Below are 19,959 nucleotides of genomic sequence, written 5' to 3'. Positions count from 1 at the left end.
AGGCGCAGAATCTGGCACTTGGCCTGCTAGATATCCTGTGGCTGTGGCTGGTGAATGGCAGTTCATAGAATCATAGATCACAAATCAGTTTGGGTAGGAAGAGGCTCAAAGCCCATCCATGGCCAGGGACACCTTCCACTATCCCAGACTGCTCCAAGCCTTGTCCAAGGGCCTTGTCCAACCTGCCCTTGGATACTTCCAAGGATGGAGCAGCCACAGCTTCTCTGGGCCAAAGCCTGCCCACTCTCAGAGGGAAGACTTTATCCACAGTATACAACATTTCCCTCCCTGCTGCGGCCTCCCCATTAAACACGCGATTAAACCCTCAGTAATTGAACTACAATTCCCATCATGCCCCGCGCCCCGCCCCGCCCCTGCCCACGCCGCACTACATGTCCCAGCAGGCCGCGGGCGGCACGGGTGGTAGCACGGCGGCGCATGCGCAGTGCGGTGCAGGCGGCGCGGACGGAGGCGGCGGGATCAGCCCGTTCCCGGTGCGGGGCGCGGGCGCGGGGCCGGGAGCGGGCCCGGGGAGCGCCCGGCTCTCCTCACGGGGCTCCCGCACTGCCACCACTCCAGTAAGTGCCTGGGCCCGGGGTGGGGCTCGTCCCGCCCCGGGTGATGCCCTTCCTTCCGCGCCTGCCCGGTGTGTGACCGCGCAGGGCACTGTCCTGCCGCCTCTCCCTCCTTTTTTCCTTTCCGCTTTCCCTGGAAGGCGCTCGGCGGCGCGGGGGCTCCGCCGCGGTGCGGGCTGCCCCGGTGGCGCGGGCAGGGCGCTGGCACGGCCCCGGAGGTGAGAGGAGCGGTGATCTCATTGCTCGTCACGGTTCTGCTCGGCTCTGCGGGCACGCCGGGCAGCAGCGGTGGTACCGGGCACAGCCCGCAGCCGGGTGCGGGAGGGCTCCGGGCCGCCCGCGCGGCTCGCTGCAGCTCCGGAGCCCCGGCAGAGCTCGGGGGGCTGCGGCAGGCAGCGGGCAGTGCCCGGTGTGCCCAGAGGGGCTGGGGCAGCCAGCGGGCAGTGCCCGGTGTGCCCGGCAGAGCTCGGGGGGTTCCGACAGCCCCGGTGTGCCCGGCAGAGCTCGGAGGGCTGCGGCAGTGCCCGGTTGGGTTTTGGCTTTGCCTTTGGAGAGGGATGTGCGGGGAGGCTCCTGGCACGCTCCGAGCCGTGGTCCGGGTTAGCTGCAACCGGGGCTGATTATTTGCTGTGCCAAAGTGTCTCTAAATGGATAACTTGACTATAAATGAATGTTAAACTGTAACCACTGTTGGTATATGCGCGGTTTTTATCACCTGTAAAATTCCAGATAGGCATTTGACATGCTGCTGAATTTAACACGGGCTTAAATTCTGTATGTGTTGTGCAGACTGGAATTCTGTATGTGTGTGTTGTGCACACTTAAATTCTATGCGTGTTGTGCAGCTCCCTTGGGAGGAACTAATGCCTGACCTTCGTAAAAGGCATTGTGTTGTTGCATCAAATGTTTGCAAAGTGGCATGGAGAGGACAGCAGTTTTCTCTCTGGCAGGCTGCTGCTTTGGGGCCTTCTGTAGGAAAAATGTCTGATTTTCACTAAGCAGTGTGTTGTGCTTATAATGGAGCAGAACAGTTACTTGTTACACTGGGCACCTGAATTAGGCATCAGTAGAGTGGTGTTACCTGAGTAAAGCTGAGAGGTAGAATCTTTTAAAAATTCTTTTTAGATTCTTAAAAGCTCCATTTCTCCATGCTTCACCTTCTTCTCAAAGCAGAGTATTTTTAAAGAGACTACTAGGCATAGAGCAAGCTGAACAGCATCAATTTCTTTGATGCCTTCTGACAAATTCCTTGCTTTCCTGACAGAGGCTGTAATGTCTATAAAGATAAATTTTCTCTTCTCCTTGCCCAATCCCATACATGACCCTGCAGGACAGAGCCATATTTGCTCCTACAGTTTTGGGGCCTGTGATATGTGAGGAGTGGCTTCTCACTGTTGAAACCAAAGCAACAGGATTTTTTTGCTTTTGTTTTGTTATTTTGTTTTTATTTTTTATATTTGGGCTTTATATTTATTCATTTTGATGCAGGAGCTGAAAATGTGTGTGATTACTTGGAGTGGTTGCTCTCTCATGAGTTACTCTGCCTTATGGAACAGTGAACTTGCATTTTAGGTCCATTCAGTCTTGTTTCCTCCTACTTGTTATTTTTAGTTGAGATAGTCAGAGCAGTAACAATGCATGGAGCTGTCAGGTTTGTGAAGCACAGAAGTGTAGAAATGCAATTTTCCCCTTTGTCACATGAGGAAGTGTTCAAAGTGGGCTGAAATCTCTTTGTGGTGGGGAGAGATGCTGGGCCTGGCTGATATTTAGAGGAGAGTCTTTTAATTCAGGGATAGATAAGCACTGATGCAGAAATTGATAATTCAAGAAATAATACCTGGGGGTTTGATGTGTCCTGGGTATCACTGGGTGCTGCACTGCTGGAGTCAGCTTTGCATAAAATACAAACCTTTGTGTGACTCACTGAGTTCTACCTGCATTTATCACGTTGTGATTTGATTTTGTGAGTGTAGAAGATTTAATTCCAAATTCATAAATTCTAAAGGCATCTATTTCCTTGAGCTATTTCTCTGCTTTAAAGCTACATTTGGCCTCATGTTCCATTGCATAGCTCTGCATTTCAGGGGTGAAATTAAAGCAGAAGATGCTCAGTGGGTCACTGGCAGGTGTAGTGCAGTGCTGAGATGTTTCAGGGGGGCAGATGCTTTCATACAAATCAGAGAACAGAAAAGAAGATATATATATTATATATAAAGAAGATATATATATTATATATAAAGAAAATAGTGTGAAAATTATAAAGAAAATAGGCAGGCAGCATCTTCATGCTTTCCCTCCTCCTCCTCCTCCTCCTCTCCTCCTGTATTTATTTTTCCTCAGGAGTAGTAGCTGAGTGACAGAAGACAGACAGAAACACACATGGGGAATACAGAAGGCATGTGCAGGAGGAAAAGACATTTTTTGCAGGTAGCTGGGGCTTGTTCCAGAAGGCAGCAGAGCTATCTCAGCTCAAATAAGGGCTGACAGCATGTCAGAGAGTTGGTGTAGAAGAGAGGAAGTGCAGAAGTCAGTTTTTATTGACTGTAACAGATTAGAAAGAACTTGAGGACATTACTGAAATGAGAACAGGTCTCTGCTTGTAACACACTCTCCAGTGCAGGGTTGGATGTAGCCCAAGCTGCCAGGCCTGCAAAATTCTTAATCTATTTTAGTAGATTTAGAATTCCATCGATGTCTTTATTACTGACTATTCCTGGTTATTTAAGCTGACAGTTATCATGGTAAATGCAGTTTCTCCAAAGTGCAGCAAAGCAGCAGTGTTGGGGAGTGAGTACATGTTCTAATGAGAATTCTCCTTGCATGCTGTGCTGTGCTTTTGCATGTATCCAGCTCTGCATCAGTGTTTAGACAAACAATAGCTTGTGATATGAGAGCATTTATCTGTCTTGCAAGATGGGTTTTGGCTGGGTTTTCTTTTTCACTGATAATTATGAAGAATAGGAACAGTCTCAGAAAATACTTACTGGGGTTTGCAGCCAAGTGAACCTTTGTGCAGTTGTATAATTGCATGAAAATACAGAATAGTAAGTTACTTCAGTGCCAAAATGGGAATTTAGGTAACTGGCTTTAGCATAAAACATTTTTACAGCGTGGAACAAGTGCTTAAGAATTCATCAGGAAATTATATATAAAGAAACACAACAGTCAGTGCATGTATTCTTTTGGTTTTGAAACTAAAGGCAATGAGACGTGGCTAGAAGCATTGCTGTCAGTAATTTATAAAATTACATAAGAAACCTAAATATCATAATCCTAGTGAGCTTACTTGACATATGAAAATAATGTAACAGCTTCAGAAAAGTCACCTGCTGAAGAGCTGTGAGTGACAAGAATGGTTCAGGTTTTGAAGTTACACTTCAATGCAGAGAATCACTGAAATGAATTGGAATGGAGGGATGTGGCTGAGCTGCTTCAAATTTTTTCCCTGCTCTTGAAATCTTTCAAATTAGGACTTTGAAAATATATAGGTCTAAGGTTATTTTGATGCATGCTGTACCCTAACAGTGTATTTAGGTACGTATTGGTATAGGGCTCAGTTCTATAAATATCACTTTCCTCTCAGTGCTAGGTAAAGCAGCAGGGTTTTGTTGCTGTTGAGGAAGGAAGCTGGTTCATTGTCTCAGCGCTAAGCAGCATTTTCTCCCTCCAGGGACTTGCAGAAGCATCTAGAATGTGTAGGTGTTTCTTTAATCTTGGAGAAGGAACTTATTAAGCTTTCTGGTGCAGAACTGTATGAGCCACTTACTCTTAGCAGATGTTATCTGCACAAGCAGGGAGCTGCAGGTCTGGTAGACATTTGTGGCATTCAACAGTTTAAACAGTTTTCAGGTTTGAACATATGCCTTTGCCTTAAAATCTGAATAGTTTCAGGTATTTTACGTAGAAGAAAGGTGGTTCAATAGTGAGGTTGCTGCTCTGGGACTTGGGAAACAGGTTCAGCTCACTGTTTTGCCAAAAAGCTTCCTGTGTGGCCTGGGACAGGCTGCTGCTGTGTCCCTCCATCCTCATGTGAGAGTGCTGAGCAGCAGCTCTGCATCCCAGGAGTGGTCAGGGCACGTCAGGCTGGATGTGGCCAGGGGAGGCAGAGCCTGAAGACACAGCCCAAGGTAAAAAACAAGGGGCGAGCTCCAGGCAGGAGGAGCAAAACCAGAAAAATACAGCGGAAAAAAGGTTGTGACTGGAAATCTCTGGTGTCACTTAGAGAAAGCAAGTCTTTAAAACTTTAAGGAGCGTTGCATGGCCTTGTTTGTTTAACAGAATTTTAAAACAATGCTTAAAATACCCACACAAACATGTAAATCTTTTATGTTATGGTTCTGCCACACAGGGGACAGTAGCAAAGCTCTCTCTGTTGCTTTGTTGGCTGTTCTCTTCTTGAAGATGCTTTTAATTCTAGCTAGCCATTGCATCCAGATGTTTTGGATATCAATTTAGCTCATTTTTTCTGCTGGCATTGTAAGCAGAATCTCTTAAATTTGGCCTGATTTACTGATTTTTCATGTGAAAGAGGTTGAGCTTTTCTGCCTCTCCACTCTCCCAAAGGGAAAAAGAATTTGCTGCCACCTCTAGTGAGCTGTGTCTTTATTCATGTTACAGAGTTAAAAGTATTTTGAATTTAAAATCATTCTGGAGAAAATAGGGCACTGTCATTGCTATAAATTGAAAATGTAGACTAGACAGCAATTACCAAGCTTTGCAAACATGTTTTTGTTGTTGAGAGTCAACACTCCCAGGAACAGTCTCTGTATACTGACAGATAGGTGATAAATTAATGCATTTAATATGTAATTGTTTTGATGTGTATGCTCTCCCTGGGTGCTTTGGTACCCACCACATTTACATCCCATGTCCAAGAAAATGTGCTGGAACTTGTTTCAGACTAGTGACTTAATTAAGTGTTCTTGTGTTAAGCACTAAAACAGTTACATGCCAGGTTTGTTGGAAGAGTGAGCAGTCCTCTTAAAACTGCACTTCAAAAGATGTTGTTCAATATGTTGGTTAACTCTTCAGGGAGGCTGAAAATGACAAATGGGAACTGAGGCTGGGCTAATAATTCAGCTGGCAATTATTGCTTTGTCTGACAGACCATGGCTGTGTGTGCAGCAGTGCTGGAAGGTTGGGTCACTTAAAGGATGTTAAAAATGTGTCTGCTGATTCAGGACTTCGGGGTTTGGTTATCTTGATTTTTTTATCATTAACCTTTTTCTTGTGTTTCTTCCTTAAATCATGTACACTGTAGATGCTGTAATTTATCTATTTATGTAATTTATCTATTTATTGAGATGCTGTAATTTATCTATTATGTAATTTTCTTCCTGCTTTGTGCTGGTGCCCTGATTTTTGGGTGGAGGAGCATGATTCCTTCAGGAGGCCCATTTGCTGCCTTTTTGTGGGAGGCTGAAAACCAGCCTGATGTATGCTCATGGTACATCCAGGATTTCCAGGATGGACTTGGGACTCTTCTGGGGTGTTTCTGCCTTGCTGTGTGTGGGTCAGACAGCAATACCTGGTACTTTTGGGATTATTCTGTGGGCGGAGGGCTGTTATTCTCCCTGCACACCATAAGTGAGGTTTTGAGAACGCCTTTGTCAGTGCAGAGCAGCAGCTGGGCAGTAACTGGTGTTTGTGTCGTGCCACAAATGAGGAGGAAGGTGAGGCAGAAGGCCACATCCAGGGCTGTACCTGCCATGGGGACAATTCCCTGTGCTCAGGGCTTGGTTCCAAGGAGGAATGCTGCTGGAAATGAATTCTGTGAGCAGTCACAGTGAGTGATGTGATTCAAGTGAGCTACACTGTGCTACAAACAGAGCAACTTTCACTGTGTGGGGTTTATCTGCGTGTTGGGTGAGACTTCTGTTACATATGCCAGAGTGGAATTTGATTTTCTTAATTTAAGGTGTATAAAAAAGAGAGGAGGAGGGTAATGTCCCAAGAACTTTGCCATTTGATGAGCTTGATTTTCCCCTCCCGCCTTGGTGAACAGGAGCTGTGCATCTGTAAATGCACATTTGTCCGTTTGTTACGTGAGCCAGGCAAAGCCCTGTTCTTCCTAAAGAGCTTTCACTGCACTTGCACTTACTGGAGAGCTCTGAGATTAGTGCTAATCTCTGGAAATCCTTGTGTAGTTCTGATATAACTGACAAGTGAGCTGGATTCTGGAGGAAATAGCAAATCTTTGCAGTAGAGGGAATTTTGACCCACATGGTGGATTATACAATGAAATGAACATGGTCTGTACTGTAAATATTAAAATAAGTCAGGTGAAATTTAAACAGCAATGGTTTTTTCTTTACCAAAGTTTTAATGTAGGTTAATCCATTGCATTTTTCTTTATTTTGCATTGAATTTGCTAAATTAGATCTACAAAATCAAAATTGATAAACAGTTACTCGCTTTGTGTGCTTTGATTTCATTAAATCCTTTTATATCTGTAAAAGAGGTCAAATCAAATATTTACCTGATAATGTTCTTTTCATTATTTGATATTGAAATGAACTGAAAAAGGAGGTTTTTTCAGCCCTTTCTTTAACAGCCTAAGAGTAGTCTGTGAAAACTGAAGATATTGCTAATTTCCTAAGCATCTGGCTTTTCCATTTCTTACATACTTCCCAGGAAGATCTGTGTTTATTTGTACTGCTGAGTTTATACCAAGGATTCTCAGTGAAAATCAGCAAGACTGGCTCACAAATGGCAAAATTCATTATTCAATCAGCCTCACTTTCTTTTTGTATTGAACTTCCCAAAGTCAAATAAGCTTCACCAGGATTTGTAGTTTGATTCAGATGGGAATTTGAAATAGCTGTGAGTGTGTGGAATTCAAGTGCTTGGAGTGGTTGGCCTGGATGAAACTGTTATTAGTTTATTATTGAAATTACACAGGGTTTTTTCTAATGACTAACTAGTAATAATAAGTAATCCTAATAAGTAATGTGGTTATTTCCTGCTTAATTTTTAATTTGTTTTGGTTGTCATGAATGGACACTTTCTATCAAAATAAGCATGTAAGCATTTTGAGAACAAGGACCTAATTTTCATATTTGGAGTTTTGTAGGTGGCACTTATTTAAAATTTTGAAAAGGCTGGTAAAAAAAATTGTAAATATGAATCAACTCTGAACATGCATTTTTAAGGTTTTTAACTAGCAGGCAACTGAAATTAATTAGCATTTAAAACTTGTTTTGAGGCTTGTGTGAGATACAAGTCAAAGTGAATTAGAGTAACTATATTTTGTTTTCTTTTATTGTATTTATCTCTGGTTATATCTCATTTTGAGTAACTATATTATCCAGAGGCTTAATATAAAGTGATGAAAATTACATCTAACTGTTGTAAAGACTTTGTGTTATTGAGCATATTCTGTCACTGTCTCTCAGCTTTGTTATTTTACTTCATTGCCTTGTAAGCTGGTCATCACTCATAAGTTATTAATGGATTAATTTCAAGAGTGTTTTCTATAATGGCCTTGTTGCACAGGATGCTTCCCTTTATTTCTGTTAGCTCAGTGCATTTAGAGGGACAATTAAAATAATTGTTTTACCTGGGCAAAAACCATTAGTAGGTGAGGTTGGTTTTTTGTTGTTGTTCTGACTTAAAAGATCAGTGACAGAGAGGAGTTTTGCATCCTGTGCAGTGCATTTCCTCATTCCATCGTATCCCAAAGCCTTTGGCTGCTATTGCAAATTCCTTAAAATGGAGGAAAACAGTTCAGTTCAGAACAGGAAACATCACTTAGAGAAATTTCTGCGGAAATTTTTGAGGAAGTACCAGCCTGTTCCATCATGAACTTGGAGGTCAGTATTTGAAATAGGCCAGGGGATGATGGATTCAGATAACTGCAGAAGGTTTTCCATAGAACTCCAGATTTCCCTAGAACATACTGATTTATTTTTCCTGAGATGAAAGTAACATTAGAGGATGGTATTGAATAAAATGAATCATTTGACTTGCTGAGGTGCACTGGAAGAGAGGGGAGTGGTTGGCTTGCCCTGATTTAACAAGTGTTCCTGGAAAACAGCAGCTCAGCATTTTGAACACAGAATCACCACTGGATAAGACTGAAGTTCAAGATAAGGCTGCTGGTTTTGTTGGATGATTCATCACTGCAGCCATGATTTTTCTGTTTTGTGGTCTGCTTGGAAGTTGGATTAAGTGCTGGGGAGGGATGTATCTTTTGACATTCCTCATAGTTTGGGCAGGGATGGGAGAGGTCAATGCCACTTGTACTAAATATTTTTTTATTTGGAAAATTGATTTATGCTTAGAAATTGTTTTCCAGTTGAATACTGGCCTTTTGCAGCTGGTTTTTCCTTCTTTTTGACTGCTTTAGAACGGGAATCTGAATTTAGGGGGCAGTGTATCGTGGAGACTTCCACATCTCGTTTTTAGATGTAGTTAAAAAGTTGATCACAGTGTCAGAGGCTGCTGGCAAATTCTGTTAACAGAAGTATCCAATGTCTGCTATGCCCTCCAGGACAGAAATGAGGCAGTGGAGGATCTTTGGGAAATTGAAACACTGGGCTTGTAATTTTGAATCCATCAATCCTGAATTATTTTTGTTGTCAAAAGAATTGCAGCCAAGTTGCCTGTCCAGCTCCTGGATTAGTTGTTTGTGGGGTTTTTGTTATGTTGTTGGTACTTTGGAAGCTGTATGAAAGGTGAGCAGGGATTTACAATATTGTCTCATAGTATCTCTCTGATGGCCTGCCTGTGCTGGAAGGTTTTCAAGGAAATAAAAAGAGGTTTGAACTACTGTTTCTGGAAGATTTATGTGACTTATTGTCAGAGGCTACTCTGAGCTGCTTGTCTCAGGGCTGCAATTTCCCCCTCCCTGCTCCCTTCGCTTGCCCTGGGTGTACACAAGAAGGAAAGCTTTCACTGCAGTGTTCTTCAGGGGATAAGCAGCACAGTCTGAACTCATCCTTCCCCTGGGGAGGCACTAAATGGTCAGTAAAAGAGATGACCAGCTGGAGAGCAGCTGATTTACAGCAGGAAGCTGAGAGTAATTGCCTAGGCAAAAGCCAGGAGCCCTCACTAATGAAGCTGCCCCTGGAACTGCAGGAAAGACTGGAGATGGCTGGGGATGCTGCTTCACCTTCCCTTTGTGCTGCTGGAGCTGCTGTAAACAGCAGAGCTTAAAAAGGGAGCTGGGGAGGAGGGGTGGGCATGACTCATGGCATCATTTTATATTTATCAAGTGGAGGTGTATGAATGTTGTTCTTCATTTCATAGGGATGAGTAAGTAGGTAATGGATGGTTCTTAATCTTCCTAGCTGATAGAAAAAGAACCCCAAAGTCATCTCTTGGGGTGGGTTAAATCCAAAGTTCCAAACGTTAAAGAGCAGGAAGTAGAACTGTTCATCTAAATTAAAGAAATGGAAGTAATAAATTATTACCCAAAATAATGACATAAAAGTAATAAAATATTACCCAAAGCTTGGGGAAAAGGCATGTAAAATAAAGAGGTATTAAATGCTTTTCTTTTATTTTTTAATCAAGCTGTCCTGTCATAATGCAATGACCTGATTTTTTTATGAAGACAGAATTCCACTTGCTTTAGTCAGCCAGTGGTCCATGGTTTGTACCTACCTGTGGAAATCAAGTCAAAGGAAAGACTGGGCCACAGAAATGTTATCTGGCACCTCACCTCAGTCTTGTCTAGACTTTGCACTTGAAGATAGGAAGGCTGCAAGCAATCTGGAATGGAGGTGAACTCAAGAACAGGTGCTGGTGGGAAGCTAAAAATAGGAATTAATGTGGGAGAGTTGGAGCTGTGTGTTATAAATGGTGCAGAGGAGATGCTCGTGTGCCTCTGCAGGTCCTGCTTGTGCAGTCATGCATTTCCAGTGAGGCTGGGGAAGGTGATGTGGGATTTTTATTTATAGTGGTGCCCAGGAGGCCAGGCAGTCCTCAGTGTGGGATATAAATGTTGGGGAATGTCAGTGTGTGTTGTACCTCCGAGGAAAAGAGCAGGGAGAGGGGAAATCTGAGAGAAGCTGGGCTGGTGAGGTATGGACCTCCTAAATTAGTACCCTGCTGCTGGAAAGAGGGATGTAAGGCTTCAAAAATAAGTGACACCTCCTCTTTGCATTGTAACACAGCCCTCCAGGAAAGAATTTCAAGGAGCTGGGAGTTGTTACAGAGTGTTACTATACACCACAAAATGGGTTTTCAAGAACATCTTTGTTTTTGGAGGATTGTGGCAAGAAGCAGGAGGAAATGGGCCGCTGGGATGTTTTTCCTGAAGTAGCACAGTGTCATTGAGCCACATCTCCACTGCAGGGAGGGAAGGCAAAATAAAATGGAGTTGTATGTGTTCTGTAACAGGTTTGGTGCCTTCAGCCTTACTAAGAACTCATAATCTTTTTATAATGCTTGATTCTAGAAGATTGAATGCACTGTTCTGTGCTGCAGGTTCTGCTGCAGAAAATAACTAAGGGTGCATGTAATAATGCTGTAAAATGTACAGACTTGGAGCTTTTTGTTTCCTAATTGCTTCAAATAATTTAATGGAAAGTCTCATCTCTGCAAGACATGATGTGTGTTCTGAAGACATTTTTGAGTTGAAGTTCTGATGAATTCTTAGGCTGGTGGTCTTCCAGCCAGATTTCCTATGCTGAATTCGAGTTCTGCAGTTCCTTGTGTGAATCATGGCAATTCCATCAATGCCTTTTGGCTCTGTCCAGAGTTGTTAGGAGGGGGATCATGGTGGTGGCTTTGTCATGTGTTCAGTCCCTTTAGTAACTGGAAGAAAGGCACAGATTGATTTTTTTTTTAAATGTGCACTGCAAATTATGGTTCATTAATGAAGGTTGAATAGAATTGCTATTAATTTACAGGGGAATCTTGCCAAGGTGTAATGGGTGGAAGCAGGCTTTTAAAAATGGAAATTAGTTATATGACATTGTGTTAGATTTCAATTTATTATAAAGTTAAAGGTGGGGGCTTTTTTGTCTCTTCTTTAAGACCATCCGTCTTGTAGAGGGCTGTAATCCCATGAGGAATTTTAAACTAATTTGAAGAAAACAGCAGTTATAGAATTTACATTTTAACTTTAGTGTTACTTTATGCTGTATTTTCATTAGAGCATAGAGTAGGTGCAAATAGTATCATTTTGTAGGCTAAAAATTAGCTGGTAGTACTTTGAAGTAGAGAATCTTTATTAATTTATGTTTGGGTATTTTTTCTTCTGTGATAATTAGTTTACTGACAAATAAGAAAAAGCTTCTGAGTTTTGTTTTTTGCCCTGGAAAAAAAAATTCAATTATTGGGGTAGTTCAGCTTTAGCTAATTGTGTGTTCATAATGGAGCATTATGAGCATCCTCCTTTCATTTTCCTTGAAAGGTTTTCTGAAACATAGATTCTCTTATGGGGGGAAAGTGCTTTTAAAATTCAGTTGGTTTTATTCAAGGATTTTTAATCAATCCGGATCTTGTTTGAAAAACAAGTTTTCCTTGTTTCGTTTTCTTCACATCTGTGGAGAACACAGCTTTAAGTCTGCTCAGACAGGAAACCAGCCACCAATATTTGCTTTTTTTCAGGGACAGCCTTTTCTGGGCTTCATAAACTGTTGATATGAAGCCTAAAAGTGTCCTGGAAATGCTGGAGGATTTTGTTGAAGAACCACCTGGTACAAATTAGGGCAATACTGACAAATGGCAATTTTTATATTCATTTAAATGCAAACAAGGTGTGATGCCAAGTTCTGCTGGATTAGAGGTGTAATTTAGAGAACAGCTACCCTTGAGCTTGCCCTGTGTTTATAGGAGATGTTGCTTCAGTGTGAAGTGATCCCAAGAGCCTCAATTGAGTTACTGATGAATGTTTGTTAAAATAATGATACTGTCCTGAGTGCTCAAGTGTTTATTTTTGTGGTCCTTATAAATATAACATGGTTACAGAGCTTGACTTAGATCTGTGATATTTAAATTATGAGGAACACACCAAGAAAATTTAGATTACCTTCATAAATTTTCTTACTTTATTGAAAAATAAACCTTTGCATATTTAAACCATTGTTGCTGGTGACTTTTAAAAAATGTTTCTCAAAGTGATTGAGTCAAAAATTTGTTTGTGTCCTAATTAGTTATAAAATGACAGCTGTAAATACAATTATAAATGTACATGTTTGTATATTGATAACTCCCCACCCCAAAAATGTAAATATCTGAGTCCCTAAAATAAACACTGATTCTTTACCCAAAACAACACTTGAAAAACTGTCTCATGTTTTGGTGTGATGTATCAGTAGCTAACTACAAATAATTATCAGGTGTCTGTCTCATTGTATGTGTATGTAAGTGTATTTAAATCAAGTGACCTCAAATATTAAAGGTAAAGAGTTTAAAGAAATACTAAAATGAAGCTTCCATATTACAGTTAAAGCTGGAAAATTATGAAAAATGTGATGTGCTTCAACCTTCTGTGTCTTACATTAGTATTTTTGGATCTGTACTATTTCTGAATTTTGTAACAAAATGTGAAGACTGAATCATTTTTTCCCTGCCCTGGGAAAGATTGGCATCAACCTGATTTTTATCATTTTTAGATGAGTATGCAAATTTATCTTTGCTCTTACAAGGCTGCCTCTTAAAGTAAAATGACTGTCCCATAAAATAAAAGGAAGCAAAACCCGTGATGCAAAAGGCAGATCCGTAAAAGGTGAATGGTAAGAGGGTAATAGGTGGGCACAAAGCAGATGTTATTTAATTTTTTAATGCAGAACAAATTTAAAAAGAAAAAAGAAGACCCCAAAAGCCAAATTAAAAGCCTGGTGCTCTCAGACCTCAGTACCATGAGCAGAGGGTGTTCACATCTCTGTTGGCGCACATACAGCCTCATTTTTCCTATTTAATGTATAAGAATGAAAAGATGTCTTCTTAGACACAGCTAGATGTGAAATGCTTTTTGTAGGAGGGAAGAAAAACGAGAACAATGTTTCTAAAGGCTTTTTTACTGCATTTGCATAAGCTAGATATGAAAAATTGCAGTGGGCAGTGGAGCTCCTAAAGATTCTTTCTTGGCCGTGAGAAGCAACGTCAAAGGAGGAAGTGTAACCCCACTGCTGTCTCAATTTTGTGCACGTTGTGAAGGATTTTTCAGTGATCTTGTCAAAGCCTTGATGCTCATCTGCTGCTTCCCACTTGTAACTTTACACTTAGGCTGTTGGACCTGCTAAATAAACTCTTTAAAGTCTGAAAGTCCTGTCTGAAAATGCAGCGGTGGTGGTGTGGGGAGCAGCTACGCTTCACTTACCCTTACGTAGAAACTTCTTGAAGCTGCTGATTGAAACTGCTCAAAATGTCGTGCACTGAGCAGCCTTAAAATTAGCAGCAAGGAACTTTGCTTACCTCCTGTGCTTTTTGTTGTGCAGTGTGATGTCCAGGGTCAGAAATGCCTTATGTGGATCGCCAGAATCGCATCTGTGGTTTCTTAGACATTGAGGAAAATGAGAATAGTGGGAAATTCCTGCGGCGGTACTTCATCCTGGACACGCAGGAGGACAACCTGGTGTGGTACATGGATAACCCACAGGTGAGCTGCTCCTGCCAGGGATTTCCTGGTTTGACTCAATTTTTGGGTTTGCTAATGAATTCACAAAAGAAAAGTGGGGTTTGGTATTATGGACCTGGAAGCTAGGGGAAAAAATCATTGTGTAAATGAAATAATTGTAAATCGGGGTAAAATAACCAGATGAGCCAAATCACCCACTCTGGTGTTTAATTCACCTTTAACCTTATGTATGGTTTTCCTTGCATTACATATTGCTTTCCCTCAACAGAATCAGTCATTGAAAAGCAATTTTTAATGGACCCTGCAATAGCAGTCCAGCGTGGATGGTGTATGAGTGAGGACAGCTTGTATCCATTGGCATGGAGAGCAGCCTTTAGATAAAAGCTGCTTTTACAATGTGTCTGCATCCCTGTGCTTCCTAGCAGAGGGAAGAGCAGATAATTGCTGAAGGTTTGGGCACAGAGACAGTGAGAGCACAGGATCCAGGTCAGCTGACAGCTCCTGCAGAGGAATATCCATGTACCCTTGTGCCAGGAGCAGCAGAGTTAAAAAGCATCAGTCTGCTGTTCAAAGGAACCAGCAAAAACAAAATGTAAATGAGGTGCAGCTCCATGGATGTGACTTGTGACTGAAGCATTTAGCAGTTTCACTGAGGAGAAGAAGAATTTCTGCAAGTAACGCAGACTTCAGACATTTGATCTGAGTGAAAAGAAGCAATTCAGGGCATGTGGACAAAATCTTCAATGCTGTAGAAATTGCAGTTTCTCAGAAGTTTTAAGACTTAATGATATTTGCAGTGCACACCCAGGCCTAGGTTAGGCCTTTTATTTTACATGCACAAATGAAAGGATTTCTTGCAAGACAAGAATTGAAACTTCTTGATTTTCTCCCACTGCTGTAATTTTGAAGAACTGCAGAGTTCTGGTAAATATGTGAAGGCCTTCCTAAATCCCTGAAGTGATTGGAAAATATGTGAGATGGCCTTTGAAGTATCTGACATAATAGATGAATGTCACTTCTTGTCCCTTCCTCCTGCCCTGGTCAAAGTACAAGAGACTCCAACATCTGTTAAGGAAAACAGAAATTCTTTCCGGATTTCCTGGATGCAGAGCCACAAGAATCCTTTTTCCTCTAGTAAAATACATAAACCTCTGAAACAATTACTATTTGTATTGTTTCTAGCAGTCTTTCTGTTTTTAGTTAACAGATGTGTGTATAATAAACAAGTAGTTTAGATCCTGTTTCAAGCATACATTGTGCATTGTCTATAAAAATATGTAGGATTTTCTTTTTGTTTGTGGGATTACTTGCTTTTTATGCATAAACACTGATTGTGGCATGAGAATAAAGTAGTTTCACTTTGCAACATATGTGATTTGTTTCAGAATCTTCCCTCTGGATCTCCACCTGTTGGGGCCATTAAACTTACCTATATTTCAAAGGTAAGCTAATTAATATGTGAGACACATTAAATACTTGATGGTAACTACCAAGGGCCTCAACTTCAGACAAATTTAAATGACACTTACTCCTTTTGCTTCTGTGATACTCCTGAATTAGAGAAGTGTTAAAACACTTCAATAGGTTCAGGTTAAAATAAGAACAGATAAATTACTGTGTTGTCTAAGTTTGTGTAGTGATTTCAAACAGCAGCTGTTTGTGCTCATAAAATTGAAATTTCAGTTCTTAAGGAGTATTTGAAGTCCCATTAGTCTTGGAAAAAAGACAGGTCATTTATGAATGGGAAGATGACTTTGGGTGTGATACCTTGCAAGTAATAGTGACTTTTAATAGACAGAACAGAAAAATTTCTAAAAAATACCTAGTCCTTTATACTGTGTATACAGTTAGTTCTAAATATGTCTGAAAGGGAACTGTGAACTAAGAATGTTTCTGTGGTTAAATTTGTAGCAGATAGTGCATTAACAAATAAGTGGAGAAAAATACTTGACCTTTTCTTGTCTGTCTGCTCATTTCTCGTTCTTCCTTTGCATTTTTGTTGTCAATACTGCATCTTCCCACCTTCCTTGTTTGTCTTTCATTTTCGTTCTTTTATAGTTCTCTTTATCATTATGCCTAACCACCTTGCAGTGCTTCTAATCTTTGAATTTACCCCCTTGAAATGGAATAAGACTTTGTGGTATCTGATGTGTGTATTTTGTGACATTTATAATCTGAATTTCCCTTCTAGGTTAGCGATGCAACTAAGCTGAGGCCAAAGGCAGAGTTCTGTTTTGGTGAGTTTGGCTTGTGCTCTGTGCATCAAGCGTCTTCTTGAGACATTTGGAACAAGGAGAATGTTCTGCCGTTCTGGTACCAGCTACAGCTGGGAGTGGTTAAAAAATAGCTTGTGTTCACTTTCTTCTTTAGTATGATGGAAATGTTGGCTTCCTCATAAGGTGTTTTTGTGTTTTTTCGTATTGCAGCTTAATGAGGAGTAGGTGAGAGCTGTTTTTTCAGATGTCTGAAATTTTTGAGGCATTAATAAGTAATGACAGTTGTTTTGAGAAATGTGGCCTGCCTGTCAGCTGGGAAGACAAGAAATTTAACTATTGAAATCGGTTTCCTGATGAAAGACTTGATTTCATTGATCTAAAAATACTCTCAGCCAATGCTCTTAAGTGAAATTTCAGCTTCTGGTGCTGCACAAAAAAAATAATTCTTGGGGTGCCTTCTAGATTTAAATTTGTTTAAAATTTACTGAAGCTTTAGATAATCCTAAAGCTCCTCCTGGTTTTAGGCAAGTACCTGGTGTGTCAGTTCAGTGCCTTCTACAGATTACAGATTCCTCTGCACATCTATGGAGGGCTTTGTCCTCAGCACTTGGAAAGTTTCTCCTGTCAGTGGGCCAGCTCTAAAACACCTTAAAGATCCAAGATGCTGGCTTAAATATCTCTAATTTATTAAAGAGTTTTCATACTTTGTAGAGGAAAAATACAAATTCACTGTCTTTATATTCAGATTTTAATCACCGTAAAACCTATTTCAAGAATTAGCCATGATTTTTTTTTTTTGCTGTTACACTGAAATGTGTTTGTCCTTTTTTGATGAAGGATGCCAGGGGTTGTGAGGTAGAGATATAAACTCATTAAAATATGTTTCTCTGCCAAGTCACTAAAATAAAATAATGTTTGTGTTGTAGTTGTCTTAAAGTTGTTTGGTCTTGTGCATCATATACTTAGTAATTAATACTGATTTTCCCAGCAATTAAATTTTTTTTTAAAAAAGTAAATCAGTGACCATAGTCATGTTCATAATGTCACAAAGGATAACAGATTCTGGCCAGAGGATTAAAAGGAGGAATTGTAGAAGTCCCCAGGTAGAAGACTTGTTACATGGGGAAATTGAGAACGAGGAAATGGAACTGTAGAATATTTAGATAAAATTCAAGACAGAAAAATCCATTTTCAAAGTTTGTATCATGCCATTTAAGTGGAGAGCTTAAATTACTATTTTTTAGAATAAAGCAATCAAGTAGATTTATGTGCTTTAAGATGACTTTCTAAAATGAAGCACAACAGAGCACTTAAATGCTTTAAATGGAATTTTCATCTGAAATCAAATATTTTCATAATGATATTAAGTTTGCTCTTAAATTTCAGTGTTGTTAACTTTTCATGATGGTTTTCAACAGTTATGAATGCAGGGATGAGAAAATACTTTCTACAAGCCAATGATCAGCAGGACCTAGTTGAATGGGTAAATGTTCTGAACAAAGCTACCAAAATCACAGTAAGTGGTTGAGTTGATCTTTAGCAGTGCTTTCAAATTATGATTGTCTCAAGGTGCTCAAATGTAACTTTTGCCTCCAGTTTCTACCACCACAAACAAGTCTTGGCTTGACTTTGCAGTACTTGGAGAAACTGTAGAGAACTCCCCCTAAATTTGAGTTTAACTTTCTTTTTGGAAATTGGACAAAAGATAATCTTTTTAATTATAGCTTAATATTTTTTCTAATAATTTAAAATTAACTGTGCATTAATATTATTTGAAATATCCAGAAGACACTAGCAAGCAATGAAAAGACACACATACTTTTACCTGCTGTCAAAAGTTGTCATTTCTTAAAGTATCACTAAAATATTTGATCAAGCTCCAAAGGCTCTCTCCTGATTTTGAGTAACATCCATGCAACGAAACCTTGATGGTTCTTCTGGTAAATGTTAAATTACTTCTCTGGGTTGTACCAGCACAAGTTTTTATCTCGTGATAGAAACCCCCACGTGTTATCTCAGTCTTTTCAGGAGGCAGAAGTTATGGTTTTATTTTTTCCAGTTTTGGGGAAGTGATGACCATGAACACTTCTGAGAGCACACCCTGACAAAGAAGGGGTTCTGAGCATGGGTGCACACTTTTGTGTCTGTTGTCAATGACTTTCTCATTTTTGGGTTATCTAGGGATGTTAACATGAGTTCTTTGCACTGTTTTAATACAGCCCATTCTTTGGAGTTAAAGAAATGCTACTGCTAATAATAAGTGTTAAAAAGCCAGAAGCACAAAGCCTTCTCACTTTGGCTTTTCATAAAGAGGATGCGCCACAGCCAGGCCTGAGCTGTTCCCGGTTGAAGAAATTAAATGAATAAATAAATAAATGATTGCATCAATTTAGAGTGAATGCTGTTTATCATCTGTTTATCTTGCATTTGAAATGGCTGGTGAAATCATTAGTATGATTTTGTCTTTGAAGGAACAAGCCTTTGAACAGCTCGAGTACAGTATTAAGTACATCCAGTTATTGAATCAAATAATTAAGATCACTCAATTATTTTAATATGAGCATTACTTGCTGCAGATTGCAATCCTCCAAGATTCATTGCATGTTTTAGTCCTCTTGAGTGCTGATAATGTCAGAATGGCTGTGAACCTCTGCAGCCTAGCACACTGTGTACCCATTTTTGAGTGCTGTTTGAAAATGCCTTTGTGTGAGGAGGTGGCTGTGGGCTTGGGCTGCAGCATTTTCAGTAGGAGTTTGTGACAGCTGAAGCACTTCCCCACAAAGCTGTAGCTACAAACCCTGCTTTTCAAAGGCTGAGGCTCATGAGTGAGCTATCCTTCAGTGCAGGGCTTGGCTGGGGATGGAGTCCCTGGCAGAGGGCTGGCCAGCAGGACACTGTCCTAGGCTGACATCTGCTCTCAGCACTGTCTGTACTTCCCTGCAGGCTGCATTTTGTAAAATGAGCACTCCTGGGCACAGGAACTTGAATCACAGACTATAAAGTGGCTTTGCTTTCTTGTCTAGATCAGTTCAGTTCCAAGTTTTGAATGTGTCACAGTCTTGGATGGACAATTTGTGTGTCCTTTCTGAAGGAGTTTGGATGTCCTCTGTAAATACCCAGTAGGTTGCTGGGTGGGGTATTTGGGTGCGAGACTTGATCTCTTCTTGTTGAAGTCACTTCAGATGTGTTATATTAACATTAGAGGTGAAGGAGAGATTGAAGGAGAAGGAGAAGAATTGAAGGAGAAATTTCTTTTTCATTAGAAATGAAAAATGTCTTGTAGTCACTGCATTTCGTAGGTTAAACAAGTTTACTCAGAAAACTGAGTAAACTTTTTAGATCAAAACACTTAGAGGGAAATCAAATTCCTGTGGAGTTTTGATGGCTTAAGTTGCACATTTGAGAGAATTATCTCATAGTTACTGATAGTTAGGTAGGCAGGGTCACTGGCCAGAATTTAGCAATATATCTGTGATTAATGGGGGCAGTAACACAATCTTCATGCCAAGTACATGTGAGGACAGATGTCACCCTGGTCAGACACCCTGTGTGACCAAAGTCCCAGTGTTTATGGCCTTGCTGCGCTGCCTCTGCAGCCACTGGGGCGTCTCCACTTTCTCACTAAAACTGAAAGCAG

At 40.6% G+C, this 19,959-nt stretch overlaps 1 protein-coding gene across 5 annotated transcripts in view; it reads left to right on the top strand.

Annotated features, from left to right (window-relative positions):
* Positions 1–462: 462 nt before the first annotated feature.
* Positions 463–19,959, top strand: part of PLEKHA1 (pleckstrin homology domain containing A1) — a 29,354-nt gene continuing 9,857 nt past the window's right edge. For 4 of the 5 annotated variants that reach the window (XM_054276622.1, XM_054276626.1, XM_054276625.1 and 1 more), the window contains exons 1-5: positions 463–578; positions 13,967–14,127; positions 15,492–15,548; positions 16,298–16,343; positions 17,741–17,838. In XM_054276622.1, the coding sequence (XP_054132597.1) occupies positions 13,987–14,127; positions 15,492–15,548; positions 16,298–16,343; positions 17,741–17,838 (342 nt within the window). In that variant the 5' untranslated portion in view covers positions 463–578; positions 13,967–13,986. Of the gene's footprint in view, positions 579–705; positions 794–13,966; positions 14,128–15,491; positions 15,549–16,297; positions 16,344–17,740; positions 17,839–19,959 lie in introns of those variants that run through there. The other variant, XM_054276623.1, reaches the window with a different exon arrangement.

This window comes from Melozone crissalis, unplaced genomic scaffold, assembly GCF_028551555.1.
Source record: "Melozone crissalis strain CALT ecotype California unplaced genomic scaffold, PUWL_Pcris_2 ptg000019l_1, whole genome shotgun sequence".
NCBI classification, from domain to species: domain Eukaryota; kingdom Metazoa; phylum Chordata; class Aves; order Passeriformes; family Passerellidae; genus Melozone; species Melozone crissalis.
This window is presented reverse-complemented; position numbering and strand designations above follow the sequence as displayed.